The sequence below is a fragment of the Scomber scombrus genome, chromosome 6 (genome assembly GCF_963691925.1).
Source record: "Scomber scombrus chromosome 6, fScoSco1.1, whole genome shotgun sequence".
NCBI lineage: Eukaryota > Metazoa > Chordata > Actinopteri > Scombriformes > Scombridae > Scomber > Scomber scombrus.
Window position 1 is genome coordinate 28,723,196 of NC_084975.1, and position 15,956 is coordinate 28,739,151.

Consider the following 15,956-nt stretch of genomic DNA (forward strand, 5'->3'; position numbering starts at 1 on the left):
AATCTATTTGCATATGGAGATGGTGAGGCTCTCTCAGGTCAGTAGCTGCCGGTGTTCATACTGTTGGAAAGCTTGGAACAGAGCAAAAGCATCTCTCCTCAGATGGTTCCCATTTATAATAATGTATATCAATTGGAAACAATAACAGATGGAAAATATAACAGACGCACAAATCATAGAGTGCGACAAAAAATGCCCGAAATGGAAAATCTTACTACAGGTGATAATAATGTGGGTTGTCTGTGTTCCCTCAGCCCTACAGTATGTTCCCCCAGTGTAATAATAAAATAAAGAATTTCACCTGACTTTCAAGCATTTTCATAGATGAAAAACAGCAACACGTTATGTGCATTAGGGAATGGCCATACCCGTGCTGTGGGAGTGTAGGCCTGTGGGAACATTGGGCCTAGTTTTGATGGGAAGAAAATTTCTTAAAAATGGGGGAACATAGGGCTGTGGGAACATGGGGCTGACTCTGGTCAACTTTTCTTGAAATGTCTTTCTCAAAAAAGGCTTTGCCGGTGGCTATCCACCACCAAATCACTTTTTTCTCCTTCAGCCATTGTGCATTAATAAATACAGAAGCGTATTGCTGTATGTAAGCCTAGGTAATATATTCATTTTCAAAATTTCAGCTTTGCCCCATTGAGATAGTGGTAAAGCCGTCAACCTATTCATTTCATCCTTCACTGCACGGAGGACCATTCTGACAGAATATTTTTGAGGATATAATGTTGATAATTGTTATGATTCTTAAATATTTAATTCCATCCATTTGTCACAAAAAAGCTGCAACCTGCAGATGTATTTATGTGGGAATTGAGAAGCATCGCCTCGCTTTTATTCCATTTAATCTTACACGTTGAAGAACTTCCAAAGGTAGTGATTCATTTAAGAACTGCTGGTAAAGAAGATACTGGTCTATCAAGGGTGAATAATATGTCATCTTCATTTCAATTGACTGTATCCATGTAGGTTGACACCATGTATATCCATTCTAGGACAGATCGCAAAAGGCTAAAGGCTAAACAGCAAAGATGAAAAGTATGGGACTGACAGGGCATCCTTCACTTACTCCACTTTGAAGAGGAAACGAATGAGATCATGAGTCCTGACTGATGAATGCGGGGCCACAATTAAAGGCTTTAACCCAACTAATGAACCTTGGACTGAAGCCAAACTTTTTGAAAGTGTTAAGCAGATAAGGCCTTTCCGACGCCTGTTACGCATTGACTGATGCCGCTAAAGCCGGCTTGTTAACAGTTCACGAGTTCACTCTTCTGACAAAATGAACAAGGTACAGATTGTATCATCGGAGCTGCACATACAGAACCTTTTTGTTCCTTCCTTTTTCTTTCTTTTCTTAATTTCTCTTGTGTGGCTTTACTGTTTTTCACTCTCCTGTGAATCCCCAAATCTACTGCAGCAACTTTTCAGATACCTGAGTGAAATATTGTCACAGGTTTTTGTTACTGTGTATTCATTGTGAACTACAGCAGAATCATTCAACTTCAAGTCAACACCCAGATGGCCATAATGCTGTATACATTCATTTCAAGGATAAAAAAAAAAAAAAAACCCACAACTGAGGTTTAGAAGTTTTCAGATGTCAGCAGTAGCATGTTAGCAGCAGAACACGAGTAATCTCAGGAGGTTTTATTATTGCGAAAGCAGCTGGTTGTCTGTCAGTGTCCTCACAGTGTTTCTGCTATCTCTGCACCACCTGTGACTTGAGCAGAGACCAACGCATCTACACCCAAACACATACACACACACACACACACCAACGCACACTGCAGGAAGACACAAATAAAGACCCAGACATAAAACTCTGCACCACTGCACATACTGTAACAGCATTTCTTTCTGACTTTGTCATCCTCTTGCCATGTCTTAGATGCACTCTTATAGAAACACACACTCGCACACACACATGCAGGTACACAGACGATAGCCAGATGCTGCTACACCACAGCCCCATAGCCCTCCCTCCCCTCCATCAGCTGCTCATCCCTCAGCAGCAGGCAAGCAGCACTCCTCCTCCAGAGGTGGACCGCTGGAGTGTTTAAGTCCTGGACAAACGCCAAACACACACACACACACGCACACACACACACACACACACACACACACACACACACACACACACACACACACACACACAAACACACGCAGAGTCATCAAGGGAGACCAGAACTGCTGTGGTGATGGTGCCTGTTCACTGTTAATTTTAAAAAGCTGCTGCATGTGTGTGTGTGTGTGTGTTTGTTTGCATGTGTGATTTTTGTTGTATTGCCACCATCACAAATTTCAGTAAGTGGCTAAAGATAAAAAACGCTTGCTTGCTTTTCAGTGCTTCTAACCATAAACACATGTCATCAAAATGACACATAGTACAGATGAGAAAGGTCCTCCAAAATGAGAAAACATTTGCACTTACTTCTTTGAGGGGATTTTTCTATGCTTAGAGCTGTTAAACTTATGATTCAGGAGTTCACTTAAGGTGAGAATTACAAATACACATTGCAAGATTACTGATGATTTAATCCCATCAGAAGTTACCTTACCAACTATAGTGATACATCAAAACTGCTCCATCCAGAGGCAGCTGGACTCACCAGCGTCTCTGTCTCTATTGTGTACTTTCCTTTGAAGCATCACTCAATGATTTAATGATGATGTGTGCAAAGCTGCCTCTGGCACTATAATGGTAAAACATAAGTGTAAAGGGTTTAAAGTTCACGTAAAGCAGTACTAAATTGTTTGTCACACCACAGAAAAATGTGTAATTATCCTCCCAGCCAGAATTAGAATGATTGAAAAAGCTGAAAAGTATATAAAATAAGATTTCAGAATTGTGGTAAAAAAAAATAAGCTGTATTCTCTGCTCTGAAATGCAGGGGGCGTGTTTGTTGAAGGCACTTAAAGCATGGCACAAGTGAACAGCCTCTGAGTTAATAACACTCATACCAAACTCCTGTATAAAAATACACAATCTAAAATAGGCCTTGTTTGTAGCTGTAGTCAAGAAATACGGATGATATTTAAAAAATAAAGTAACAGTAAGAGCCATAGACATATTTTGTAGGTAAATGTGGGCTTGTTTCAGCAAGAAATGTAACTTAAATGACTAGTTAACCAGCGAACCATCACCAAGTCATTACTGACTACTCTGCTGAAAAGCGGCTTCATCGCGGCTGTCATCCTTGGAGCACTTGCCTCTCACGCTGTGCTTTTTGGTAAAGTGCTGCCCGGCAAATGCTCTCCCTTTGGCCAGAGACCTCCCAGCTGCAAAAGCAGCACTGAAGATTTTAACAGATGCTTTAACCGGGTTTAAAAAAATATTTTTAATGCTGACATCCACTGAAAATGGCCCCATTCACCAGTAACAGCATCAACAACATCTGAAGTGAATCGTAGTTGTGTCTGATGAAAATTTATAGTGTAAAAATAGCAACTATGAGTACATGCGCCCTAGTATTTATATAGTGAGGAAAGGGGGTTCATTCTAGTAGCCCCTCTACATCATGGAGCCACCATTTCAAGCCCACCCAAAAAATGTGTGAATACAGAAATGGCTTAGCTTAGTAAAACTCTCAAGGATTACATGGTAGACTGACAGCACCAGTTGAAAGAGTAGGTACTTTTTCGATAGCCTTGCTGGCTAGGCTGCTCTTTCTACTTAGTCATAAAACTCTCTACAAATAGGAAAATGTGGTAAGGTTTAATAATAACCTGCCATGTTTCTTTATTCTTATCTCTTTTTTCGCATGAAAAGACACGACCATGTCTTTACGATTTAACAATCATTGAAAAAAAGTGAATATATTGTAGTCATTATTATGAGAAAAGTCAAATAAATAGTTTATTTAGTCCAAAATATATTAAATTGTATGCCTAATGAATATTCATCCAATTATCAATTTTACCAGTGCATTAGTTACTTTTCTATTCTCTGTATTACAGCTTTATTATCAGAATCATCCCTCAGATTCTTAAATATATGGTCCACACATGTTTATCCAGCTCTGTTCAGGCATGGCCAGATAAATATCTGATAATGAAGACACCAAACGTCAAACAATATGCTGGTGTAGCCTAATCAAGGGCTGACAACCACCATTATTAATGATCTTTTTATATTGAAATGTATACTTTTTTTTTTTTTATTAACAAAAACCTTAACATGATCAAGCCCACAGCCTGTGTGATGTATAGCTTGTAATAATAACTCACAGCCAGTGGTGAGCAGATTAGCTCACAGCGTTAATCACTTAGTCATGACCCTTGTCTTGCATATTATAGCGTTTCCCTAAAGTGTCTCCAGTAGAAAGCTATTTTGTGCATTTAGCTTGTGAGCTAGCAATACATCCAAGAGTCACTTAGGTTTTGTCATTAGGACAGTGCATCAATCTGGCAGCACCTAACCTTTACGGAATTCGCTTCTAAAACCGTAATGTCTTATTTCCTATAAACATACTCAACACATGAGACATAAAACAGACAAAAGACTGCTTTGGAGATGAAAAAGGTTTGATGGAGCTGGGCCAGCAGCGTTCCCTCTGCTTCCAGTGTTTGTGTAAACGAGTCTAATCACATCCTGGACCATGTTCTGTTCTGACCAGACAGAGATGAAATCGATGTCAATATTCCGATCGGCTCAAAGGTTACGCTGCAACCAAGAGTATCTCCCAAGATAGCAGACTGTTCTGACACTTCTCACAAGTACAGGATAAAATTATGTATTATGTGTGTGTACAGCAAATTTACTGTTCTGAAGGTATTAATTATGAAGACTTGTGTGTTTTTAGTGTTTACATGTTTTAAGTGTTTAAACGTTGTTTATCAGTGTTTTTCGTGTCAGGCAGGTTTTGAACAGAGCCATCTGTTACTGCTTTGTCCACAAGTACTCCCTCTCTCTGTGCCAGTATTTCCTCAGAAATATATTGAAGAATTAGCGAAGGCAGTTACAGTCATAGATTGAGCTCTCGATGCAGAGCTTGAAGGTTATTGGAATAAAGTTTAATGCTGAGCTTCATTGAAAAAAACAGTGAACCCTTTTTAAGATTACTTCTGTCTCTCATCTTCCTCAACTCTTCTTTCCTATTATCATTCCTCTCACATCACAGTGTGTCTCAAATGTACGTTTTGCTACTGATGGATATAACACAGCAGTAATTCAACAAACACCCAGTTCATGACAGCTTTACCACTTTCTGCGAACTGATGAAAGTTTTTCCACATTTCGATCTAATCCACAAGATGACCTTTGCCCTCAAAGTGGTGAACATAAGCAGATGGTCTCTTGGCAACTACCAAAAGAAGTCAAAGGAGCAAACAGATCGAATTTGATTTTCTCAGTGAAGACTAATGCTTCATGGTCTCTGCATCTTCATCAGTTATTTTTCAGATATTTTCAGTGTGATCATGTGTCTTGGCTCAGGTGAATTTTAAATGCAGCTACATTGAATATGCAGTCAATATGTTAGACCTGTCCACACAAGTTGAGCAAAGAAATTGCACTTACTCCGAAGCTTTACGGGTCTAACTCATTAATGCACTTAGGCAAAAGAAGAGTGGGTCTGAAGGAAAATAACTAAAAGAACACATGACTCATACCTGGTGTGTACATTGCTACTTAGCAGCAAAAATAACACTTTATAACCATAATAAATAAATGGAAACTAAATTTTTGTTAATGCTTATTACTGCTACCGTCCACAAAGAATTAAATGATGTTTACTAATTATTAGTAATACTATAATGTATATTATTTTCTCATTAGTTTGTGTAATATAAAATCATATTTCAAATGATATGTTGTATCATTGCTGATAAAAGATGGTAACAATTACATTCTGATTACATAAGTAAACTATATACTAACAGTTTATTGTTGCACACATTATAGCATGGAATATACTATATTAAGTTTTGTTTGCGTGCGTTTTGCGGGTGATCTACTAAGAATAAGTGTGTAAATGAAAACAGGTGCAACAGGGTGGAGACAGCAGTATTTAAATGAGGGTTTTGTGTCTTTATGGAGAGTTTGGACGAGCAGGAAGCTGCAAGCGCAAAATGAAATGTGATCAGTTTCTAGTGGAAGAGGTTAACTAATATATTGAGTTATAACAAAAACTAATATTACCAGAAAAAAACACCATATGGAAAAGTTTTTGTGACGAAGTCAATGCTGTTAGTAAAACCACAAATATTCCACTTCAAAATTATTAACACAGGTGGAAAAACTCCGTCCTGTGTGTATTCTGTCATTGTGCCTCCGTCTCCTCGTCTCCATAGTAACAGAAGTCATTTGTGCGCAGTGAGCAGCCGGTTAATACCTGTCCTTCAAAGGTATTATTTATAGATGCAGTTAGCGTCAGAAATAATACCTTCAGGTTTGGTAAATCACAATGCACGTGCTAAATAACATATTAGCATTTTCTCCTCCCTGTATTTTGCACACTGGGGTTGAAACATCTCATATTACATATTCATTATGGCAAACGTACTAAATGGACAGTGCGTATTATTTTGCACATCTGAAATACGCAAACCTCAGTGCGCTTCGTTAGTAGATCAGTTTGCACATTTTTTGCGGGTGATGTCAAGTTTGCACACGTTTTTATACACGCAAACCTTTACTAAATAAGGCCCTTGCTCTCTTAAACAAAAACCTTGAACACAAATGCAGAAAAACCAAGCGAGAAACTTTTCAGCTTGCATGGTCTAATAACCTGCTTGAATTTAAACGTGCTCTTCGTGCTGCTAGAGCATCTTATATTCTCTGGCCTGACACAAATTAATAAAAATAAGCCACAATTTCTTTTAGACACTGTAACTAAACTCACTTGTAGACTGTCTTCTAGCTATATGTAACACCGCCCTTACTGCAACTGACTTCATAGAATTATACACCACTAAAACTGATTAAATCAGGAAAACAATATCCTCCACTCTCTCAATTCCCACTCAGGACGGGACGATTACATCTTAACACCCGCTGTGAGATATTCTCCCTCGATACACTCCCTAAACTGGTTCTCTCCTCCAAGTTATTACGACCTTTTTCTAATTCTTGGCCCACTATTGGTGCAGATAATAATCAGCTGTGTTGATCCACAACTACAGACCCATCACAAATCTGCCATTCTTTTCAAAACTCCTTGAAAAAGCAGTGGCTCAGCAACTCATAGATCACCTCTCATCCAATAACCTGCATGACCCTCATCAATCCGGCTTCAGAAAATTCCACAACATAGAAACTGCTTTGATGGAAGTAGTAAATGATTTACTACTTGCTTCAGACTTCAACTCAGTTTCAATATTGGTGCTCATACACCTCAGCACAAATTTCAATACAACAGATCATGGCATTCTATTAGATCAATTAAAAAAATGATATTGGTATCAACAACACTGCTCTCTCCTGGTTTAGGTCATACTACTGACAGAACAACTGTTAATCAGACCACAAGAAGGTCAGTTATGGTGAGTTACAGGGATCTGTGCTCATTATTATTGTTTTCTTTAATTACATGTTCCTTCTTGGTACATTAATCACTATGCAGATGATACTTAGCTTTACATCTCCATTAAGGCCGATGTCTGTCTTTAGCTGGTCAAACCGGAAGAATGCATATCAGAAATGAAACAGTGGATGTAATCTAACTTAACTGTTTTATATGCAGAGAAAATTGAAATGCTAATTCTTGGACCAAAGCAGATTAGAAATAAATTGTGTGATCTTACTCTGAACCTAGCTCGCGCCACCATTTCACAAAGCTCTTGCATTGGAAATCTCGGGGTCCTATTTGATCCTATTTGATCTTAAAAGATGTTTGATCTTTGATGCTAGATCTGACTTCAAGATTCTACTTTTAACTTATAAAATAATACATGAACTTGCACCATCCTACTTATCATCTGTAGTCATCCCTTACCAGCTAGGGCTCCAGGATCTTAAAACGCTCATCCTCTGACTTTACCAAAAAAAAAAAAAACATTAGTAGGTGGTAGGGCTTCTTTTACCAAGCCTCTCTTTCTTGAATTATCTTCCTACCCAAATTCGAGAGCTAGTTTAGTTGACTCATTCAAAAGTAAACTCAAAACACATTTTCAGATCAGCTTTCAACCTCACTAAGTCCAACCCAAGTTCTAAAGTTCTGGTATCCAACTTATACTCTGTCTATGTGTGCATGGTTATGTGTACGTAATGTATGTTACACATTTTTGTGCTCATATCATTGAAGCAGTTCAGTACATCATTAGTGTTTGAAAGTAAATGTAGAGATTCAACAGAGTTCTTAAAGAATGAGGAAAATCTCAAAGTCCTGCTCACAATGTTCACATCCATAGTTCACAATTATGAATTTTGAACTTAGTCCACTGTCCCAAAAAATAAACTAGGGCATGTTAATTTCCTCTGGGTTTTTTTTCCCTTTTTTTTTAATGAGCTGCTCGAAGCTATTCTTTTTGAATAGAACCTCTTCCTACCCATCAATCCCCAGCCCCCAATCAATCCCACTTGCCAGACTGAGTTACTGTATAGAATCACATGTTTTACCACTGTACCACTTACAATGTGCCATAATATGCAGAAAGTGAAAAAAAGAGAGTACATTCAATGGACATTTTATTTAACCTGCATGAACCAAACTATATAGCAATTCAATAACATAAAATAGATTCATATACTTCAGAACAAGCTTTTATAGGCGCCATCATTGCCTTCATTACAGTCGCAAGCTGAAAGATGTGCTATGATTTCAGTTCAGAGCACAATTTAGAGAAAGCAATAATGGGGAAAAAGACCATGGTTTGCATTAAAGAAGAAACCTCCATGAGAATATTTTGAACTCCAGAAAATGCCAAGTACCAACAAGATCCTAAGTACCAACACAGGCAAAAATTGTAAGAAAAAGAAAGGAAAGGAAATGTAAACTAAAGTGTAGCCTAGTCTGTTTAGGGTGCAGTATTCAGACAACATATTTCAACATCCTCTAAAAAGAAAAGAACTGAAAGTAAACAATGAGTAAGTCATTCTCATTCAGTTTGATTTTCTATTTCACTGACTTGTTGTTTGCCCTTACAAAAAAAGCACAGCTCTTAAATCTCAGAAACACACAGCATCCAGCTTTTAACACACATACAGTTTTCAACACAACTCCATTTTAGGGGCAGATTTCCCCTGTGTACAAGTCAGAGGCTTTAGCCAAAGCTTTACAGAGCAATATTCAGCCAACATATTTTAACATCCTCTAAAAAGAAAAGAACAAAAAGTAAACATTGAGTAGACAAACATAAAAAAAAGTAATTAATTCTCTGTTGTTCTCATGCAGCTACACCTCTGCACACCAATACATTCATTCCCGATATGTTGTACCACTTCTATAGCCCCACAAAAAAGGTTACAACAATAGATACTGACAGTACAACCCACCAATAAAAGGAGTTTAAATCTTTTTGTTGGCATTCAAGAGCAGTTGCTTCTCAAAGTTGGCATCACCAAGCCTAAATATTTAACCACCAGTGCTGAAGAGCGTCTCCACTGTAGCGCTTGAGGGGAGTGCAGTGTTGTACTTTATTAACAGCTTTTTTGAGATTAGGCAGCAGCATGAACTCAGCAAACCCATCTGTGATTGGCGCGCCCAAATAAATCTACTTACTTTTTTCTGGGATTCTTTTAGATCTGAAATATGATGCTGCATCGTATTTCTTGTCAATGTCACCACAGTTTTAATTTCTCCTTTTAACATTGCTCTGAACTGCAGGTGTGAGCAAGCCTCCCAGTCTTGCATGCTGTTCTTTATGAGGGGACTGCATGTAATCAGACCTTGTGTAGGAGTAGGCTTTGAGCACTCAACCAACAGGCCATTTACATCACTTAGCAGTTGTGCAATGGTTGCAGCCAAGTACCCAAGAAAGATGTTTTTCTCCCCCTGGAGGATGTTCAGTGCACATCATAAGGGCCTCATTACATCCACAAACTTGTGTATGAAGTTGATTTCCTCTGGAGAGAATCGACTCATCACATGCAGTGTGCAGGATAAGTTTGTCAGATGCAGGAAAGGCCACAATATCAGCTTGGGGCTTAATGTTGCAATGTGAAAATGTTGCTTCATAGACAGATCTGTAGAGTTCCATTGTGTGTCAAAAGCCAAGCTTTTCCTTGACAAAAGATGAGATGCTTTTGGGCTTTGTTTACCCATTCCACAGAGCAGACACCTGTGCAAAAACAGCCTTTTTGTATAGTCTTTCGATTATCTTTTCCACATCTTTGGCAATTAGATTCAAGGTGTGAGCCATGCATCTTCTGTGAGAGGGACAACAGGGATCTTCCAAAGCAGAGAGATGCTTAGGTTCCATTTCATCATCTTCATCTGAGCCCTCACTAGTCGCAGTAGATGAGTTAGATCATGGTTTTTGGTCTTCATCATTGTTAACACCTGGTTCTGGTTCATCAACAGTAAAGAAGTAAAGTTATCCACAATTTGGATATTTCTATTATCAACCAATAGTCTCGAGCACCAGTCACTTCTGCCCCCACCTTCTCATTCTACTGTCTCCTCTGCTGCTGCTGCTGCTGTTTTAGTGATAACTACCCCAAAGTAATGGGACTAATGTGAATAGATATAAACATTTTCCATAGACTTTCCGCTGTTTTTCCACTGCTCTGCCAGAGAGGCTGTTTCATGAATTTTCTTTGCCTTTTTAATTAGTTACCCTGTTGGAAAAACACACAAAATCTAAAGAGATAGAAAATAACACTGTACAAACAGATCTGCAAACACATACATAGTTAAACAGATGCTTATAGCAGCTACATATCATCTGTCTTTATTTCCTATCTCCTTACATCTAATTAGTATGAGCTTGTATATGATGTTTCCAGGGGGAGTTTGTCTTCCTGAGAGTAATAAGAGCAGAATATTAAACTTCCTGCTTGATAAACCTAAAAAAAAAAAGTGATGAGGCCAGATGCCACGACTAGCTCCAGCTAAACTCACTCATTTATCAGTTAATATGAACCATTTGATATTAAACCTATCTTGGTTACCGGTTTTGACTTAGCAGATGTGGAGCGCAACTCCAACTCCCTCTCTGGTTTTCGAACACCGTGTCTATCAAAGTCCACATCTCTGTGACCAACTTCAATTACTAAAAACATGATTGCTAGTAAAAAAAAAAAAAAAGGTCTTTGACAAAGACATGAGTTGTTTAGTAAGGTTTGCTTGCTTGGTTCATTTTGTGGATTGCTTTAAAGATATGTGTTTTGATTATTATTTTGATTAACTGATTCTTACAGAGTCTTGATCAAGATGTTCCTTGTGGCCAGCATTTGATAGCAGTTTAGTGTATGCTTTGTGACCAATCCTGTTGTCAGACAACATCAATCTTGGGCAATTCTGCAAAACCACAGAAATATGTTTTATGATGTTTTTAATGAAAATGTTAAATGGCAACTGAAAAACTTGGTTAAGGGTAGGGAAAGATTTTGGTTACAGTTCATAAACTGACAAATGTTAATTACAGATCTGTTTCATGTAGGCAGTCCCCTACCTGAAAAATCATCCTAAATTCTGAGGTTCATACCATGTCCAATACGGACATAACTCCTGGGGATACTGGGCTCTACAGACGCAATGAAATAAATATGCTACCTATACAATTTTTCTAGCATCTGAGTGTTTTTTGTCAGGCAGGTTTTGAACAGAGCCACTTGCTTCTCGAGCTTGAAGTTTATTGGTATAAAAATGTAATGCCGAATTTCATTGAAAGAAAGAGTGGGCCCTCTTCAATATCACTTCTGTCTCTCATCTTCCCCAACTCTTCTTTCCTATTATCATTCCTCCCACATCACAGTGTGTTTCAAATGTACGTTTTGCTCCTGATGGATATAACACAGCAGTGATTCAACACACACCCAGTTCATGACAGCTTTACCACTTTCTGTTAACTAATGAAGGTTTTTCCACATTTCGATCTAACCCACAAGATGACCTTTGCCCTCAAAGTGGTGAAGATAAGCAGATGGTATCTTGGCAACTACCAAAAGAAGTCAAAGGAGCAAACAGATAGATCGAATTTGATTTTCTCAGTGAAGACTAATGCTTCACGCTCGCTGCATCTTCATCAGTTATTTTCAGATCTTCATTTGTTAAATCATGTTAGTATGCACGAGTCAGTGTGATCATGTGTCTTGGCTCAGGTGAATTTTAAATGCAGCTACATTGAATATGCAGTCAAACCTGTCTGTACAAGTTTAATGTTCAACTTGAGCAAAGAAATTGGATTTATTCCTAGGCTTTAATTCATGAATGCATAAAGGCAAAAAAAAAAAAAGTAGGTCTGAGTTTTTCATTGAATATGAGAAAGTCAGCTCAGTCAAAGAACTGAAAAACTTGACACATACTTCATACAATGCTGGTGTCTATGTTGAAAGCGAGCAGAAAATCAAGACTAAGCAAAACAAGACTAACCTTTTACAGCCAAGGTAGCAGCTCTACATCGTACTCTTTCATTTACAGAGACCCAACATTCCCCCATGAACAATCACTTGGCGACAGTGGCAAAGAAAAACTTCTCTTTAATGGGACAAAACCGTGAGCACAAGTGGGCTCTAGGTGGACGGCCATCTGCCTTAACTGGTTAGGTTGAGAGAGAGGGAGAGACACAGAGAAGCACAGCAACAACAATAATATTATTTGTGGCCCTATCTGTGGTGAGAAACCTTGTCCTGTCGGGAAGTCCTCACCCCAATAATTTGTCTTAAAAATGAAAACGGTAATTCAAACCGTCAGTTGTTTTTGTGCCAAATTGGTCAAACTACCAACTGATTTTGATGTCATGTCTGAGAAACATCTTCTCATGTGTCTCTATGTTCCTTTTCATCTTTGTTTCTTTAGGTCATGGGATGAGTTCCACGATTGTGCCAACGTGGCGATGGCTGGCTGTCCGGAAGAAGCAGCAGCTGTCTGGGAGTCTCTGCGTCAGGAGTCCAAGAAGATGCAGTTCTCAGGGAACCTCTACGACATGTGCTCCAAACGCAACAGCCTCCCAATAGCTTCGGTATCCCCACACGGCTCGCCCAACCAGGAAGAGATCAACCAAGAGTCCCTAAGAGGGCGTGCCGGTCATTTCTTCCCCCACTGTCTCATGCTACTGTCTCCTCTGCTGCTGCTGCTGCTGTTTTGGATATAACTCCCCCTAAGAAATGGGACTTATGTGAATAGATATAAACTTTGTGTATTTTTTCCTCCTCAAGTCGATAGACTTTCCACTGTTTTGCCTCTGCTCTGCCAGAGAGGCTGTCTCATGCATATTCTCTGCCTTTTTAATTAGTAACCCTGTTGGAAAAACACAAATTATCATACAGAGATAGAAAATAACACTGTACAAACAGACCTGCAAACACAAACACAAGCCCCTTTCACACTACGTGTTCAAGGTGGGAATGTTGCGCTGTTATTTAGCCTGTAAACATGAATTAGGGATGCATTATTGTTCCACCATTAGGCTGGCAGTGAAGGTAGTCACATTGTCAGATTGACATCTGTGCACTACACACACTAGACACTAACGCTGTTTTGTTACACATCCAGCCTCTGAGTCTGAAATACCGGCATGCCATCTAGAATGACACATGGGAGCGGCATGTCAGCTTTGTTTGGTTCAGCGTAAAAAAGCAAAGTTTGGCATAATGACGGGTCTTCTTCACGGCAATAATGTGGGATCCCTGAATAATAGGGGCTACATGTCATCTGTCTTTATATCCTATCTCCCTATGTAATTAGTATGAGCTTGTATATGATGTTTCCAGGGGGAGTTTGTCTTCCTGAGAGTAATATTAGCAGAATATTAAATTCCCTGCTAAACCTAAAAAAAAGTGATGAGGCCAAATGCCACGACTAGCTCCAGCTAAACTCACTAATTTATCACTTAATATGAACCATTTGATATTAGACCCATCTTGGTAACTGGTTGACTAACTCCAAATTCCTCTCTGCTTTCCGAACACTGCGTCTATCTAAATTGGACAATTCTGCAAACAAATGTTTAATGACATTTTTAATCAAAATGTTAAATAGCGACTGAAATATTTGGTTAAGGGTAGGGAGAGATTATGGTTACAGTTGATAAACTGACAACAGATCTGTGTCAGGATGCAAACTGCAGTTGCCTGTGTGAAAGTCAAACTTGCTTCAAGACCATCCAAACCCTTATTTTTCGCCTCAGTACATAAAAGACACACTACTTCCTGCATTGGCAATGAACGTTGGCTTTCGTCCTGAATTGTGAGGTTCATACTTGTCCAATACAGCTAAATTCCTGGGGATACTGGGCTGTAGAGACACATTGAAATAAAAATAAAAAAATGTTTCCAAAATCTCATCTGGAGTCCTGCATTAAAATACTGTTAAGTCTTGCAATTCTGTCAAATCCATCAAAAGAAGAAAGAAAGCATTTTTATTGAACAACTTTTTCAACATCTGAGTGTTTTGTGTCAGGCAGATTTTGAACAGAGCCACCTGCTTCTTGAACTTGAACGTCCTCCATTAGCATTTTTGCTAAATTGCACTCATCAAATCCCCGAACAATCTGGTCAAATCCATGAACCCATCCATCTATTTCACTCAGAAATCCATCAAATTACATTACACATATTGGCTCTGATATTTCATTGTGTCTTTAAAGCCTATATGATTTGGATTGGTCCTAGAGATTCAAACATCCTTGAATGTTTGTTTGTACCTGCTACAGAATGAGAGTGGGTTCCTCGAGGCCTTTCCTCTCTGATAGCATCATTGTGGTGTAGTCATCAGCCTGGTTAAACACAAGAATAGAGGTTTTTCAATTTGCCTTGAGGGTAAATATAAACTAAATAAAGTCTCTCTCAATGGTCCTGGCTCAATATAATGAACAAACAAAAGCCCAAGGTCAGAATTATCAGAACAATGCTTCAGAAACAGAGAATGGAATAGTGTACTCTATTTTCAAAAAAGGAACTATTTTGTGTTACAAAGTCTTACTTTGTTTCTCTGATTGTAAAGGTTCTTAGGAAAGGCTTGTGCAGCACTGTGCGTTATGGACATCGTCACAGCTCGTATTGTACAGACAGTTAGTGTTAGTAGAAAGGCATATAGGAAGGAAACACTGAAGAAATGAAAGATGATTTAGATTTGTGTGGGTCTCAGCTGTAGTGCTGGGAAGACATTCATGCATATGAATAGTTTCAATCAGAGAACAAAACATATGGTCCTTTAATACTCTAGTCTTTTTTTTTTTTAGACAATGTATCAATGTATACAATTCGACTTTGGCTTTATTTGCTGAGAAAAGGGTGTTATCACAAAGAACATACAGTCATTTCTCTTTTACATATCAAACCATGAAAAATGGACTGTCATGGATTCCAGGAAGACATAACAGCTTCCTGTGCAGCAGCTGCAGAAACACGACTTTTCAGCTGAAGTTTAAGTGAAGACAGAATGTGCTAGAGTTGTTTTTATTTGGTGCTTGCCCAGGTATGAAATCCTCCAGGGTTCCTCCTTGGCATCCTATATTGTAGCCCTACAGTATGAGACCAATATGTACTCCAGTTAGACTCACAATCCTCTTGCATGCCAAATGTATTTCATGCTCCAGGAATCATAGTTTTGGCCCTGTAGGCCTGCTGAAGCTGCTTATTATTCTAAGTGGTTGTGGGTAACAGTTGTTTCTGTCTGGCCCAGGATCAGAAATACCATCAGATTAGAGACAGACAGAGAAAAAAGGAGAGATGAGTACACCTGGAAAACAAACACTGTTCTACCTAGTTGAGAAGCAGTAGATTGAATCTATCTGTCTAGCAGTAAGTGTGTGTTACACAGGGGGCTTTAGGTTGTAGGTTTAGTTTTCTTTCTTCACAAAAAAAAAAAAAATCAAAGTAGCCCAACTTTAAAGGGTTATGCTAG

At 38.7% G+C, this 15,956-nt stretch overlaps 1 protein-coding gene across 1 annotated transcript in view; it reads left to right on the plus strand.

Moving 5' to 3' along the window:
* nrn1la (neuritin 1-like a) overlaps positions 1-13,203 on the plus strand; it is a 47,113-nt gene extending 33,910 nt beyond the window's left edge. Inside the window, exon 3 of the mRNA XM_062420650.1 lies at positions 12,909-13,203. Within this exon, the coding sequence (XP_062276634.1) occupies positions 12,909-13,203 (295 nt within the window). The remainder of the gene's footprint in view (positions 1-12,908) is intronic.
* Positions 13,204-15,956: the final 2,753 nt, after the last annotated feature.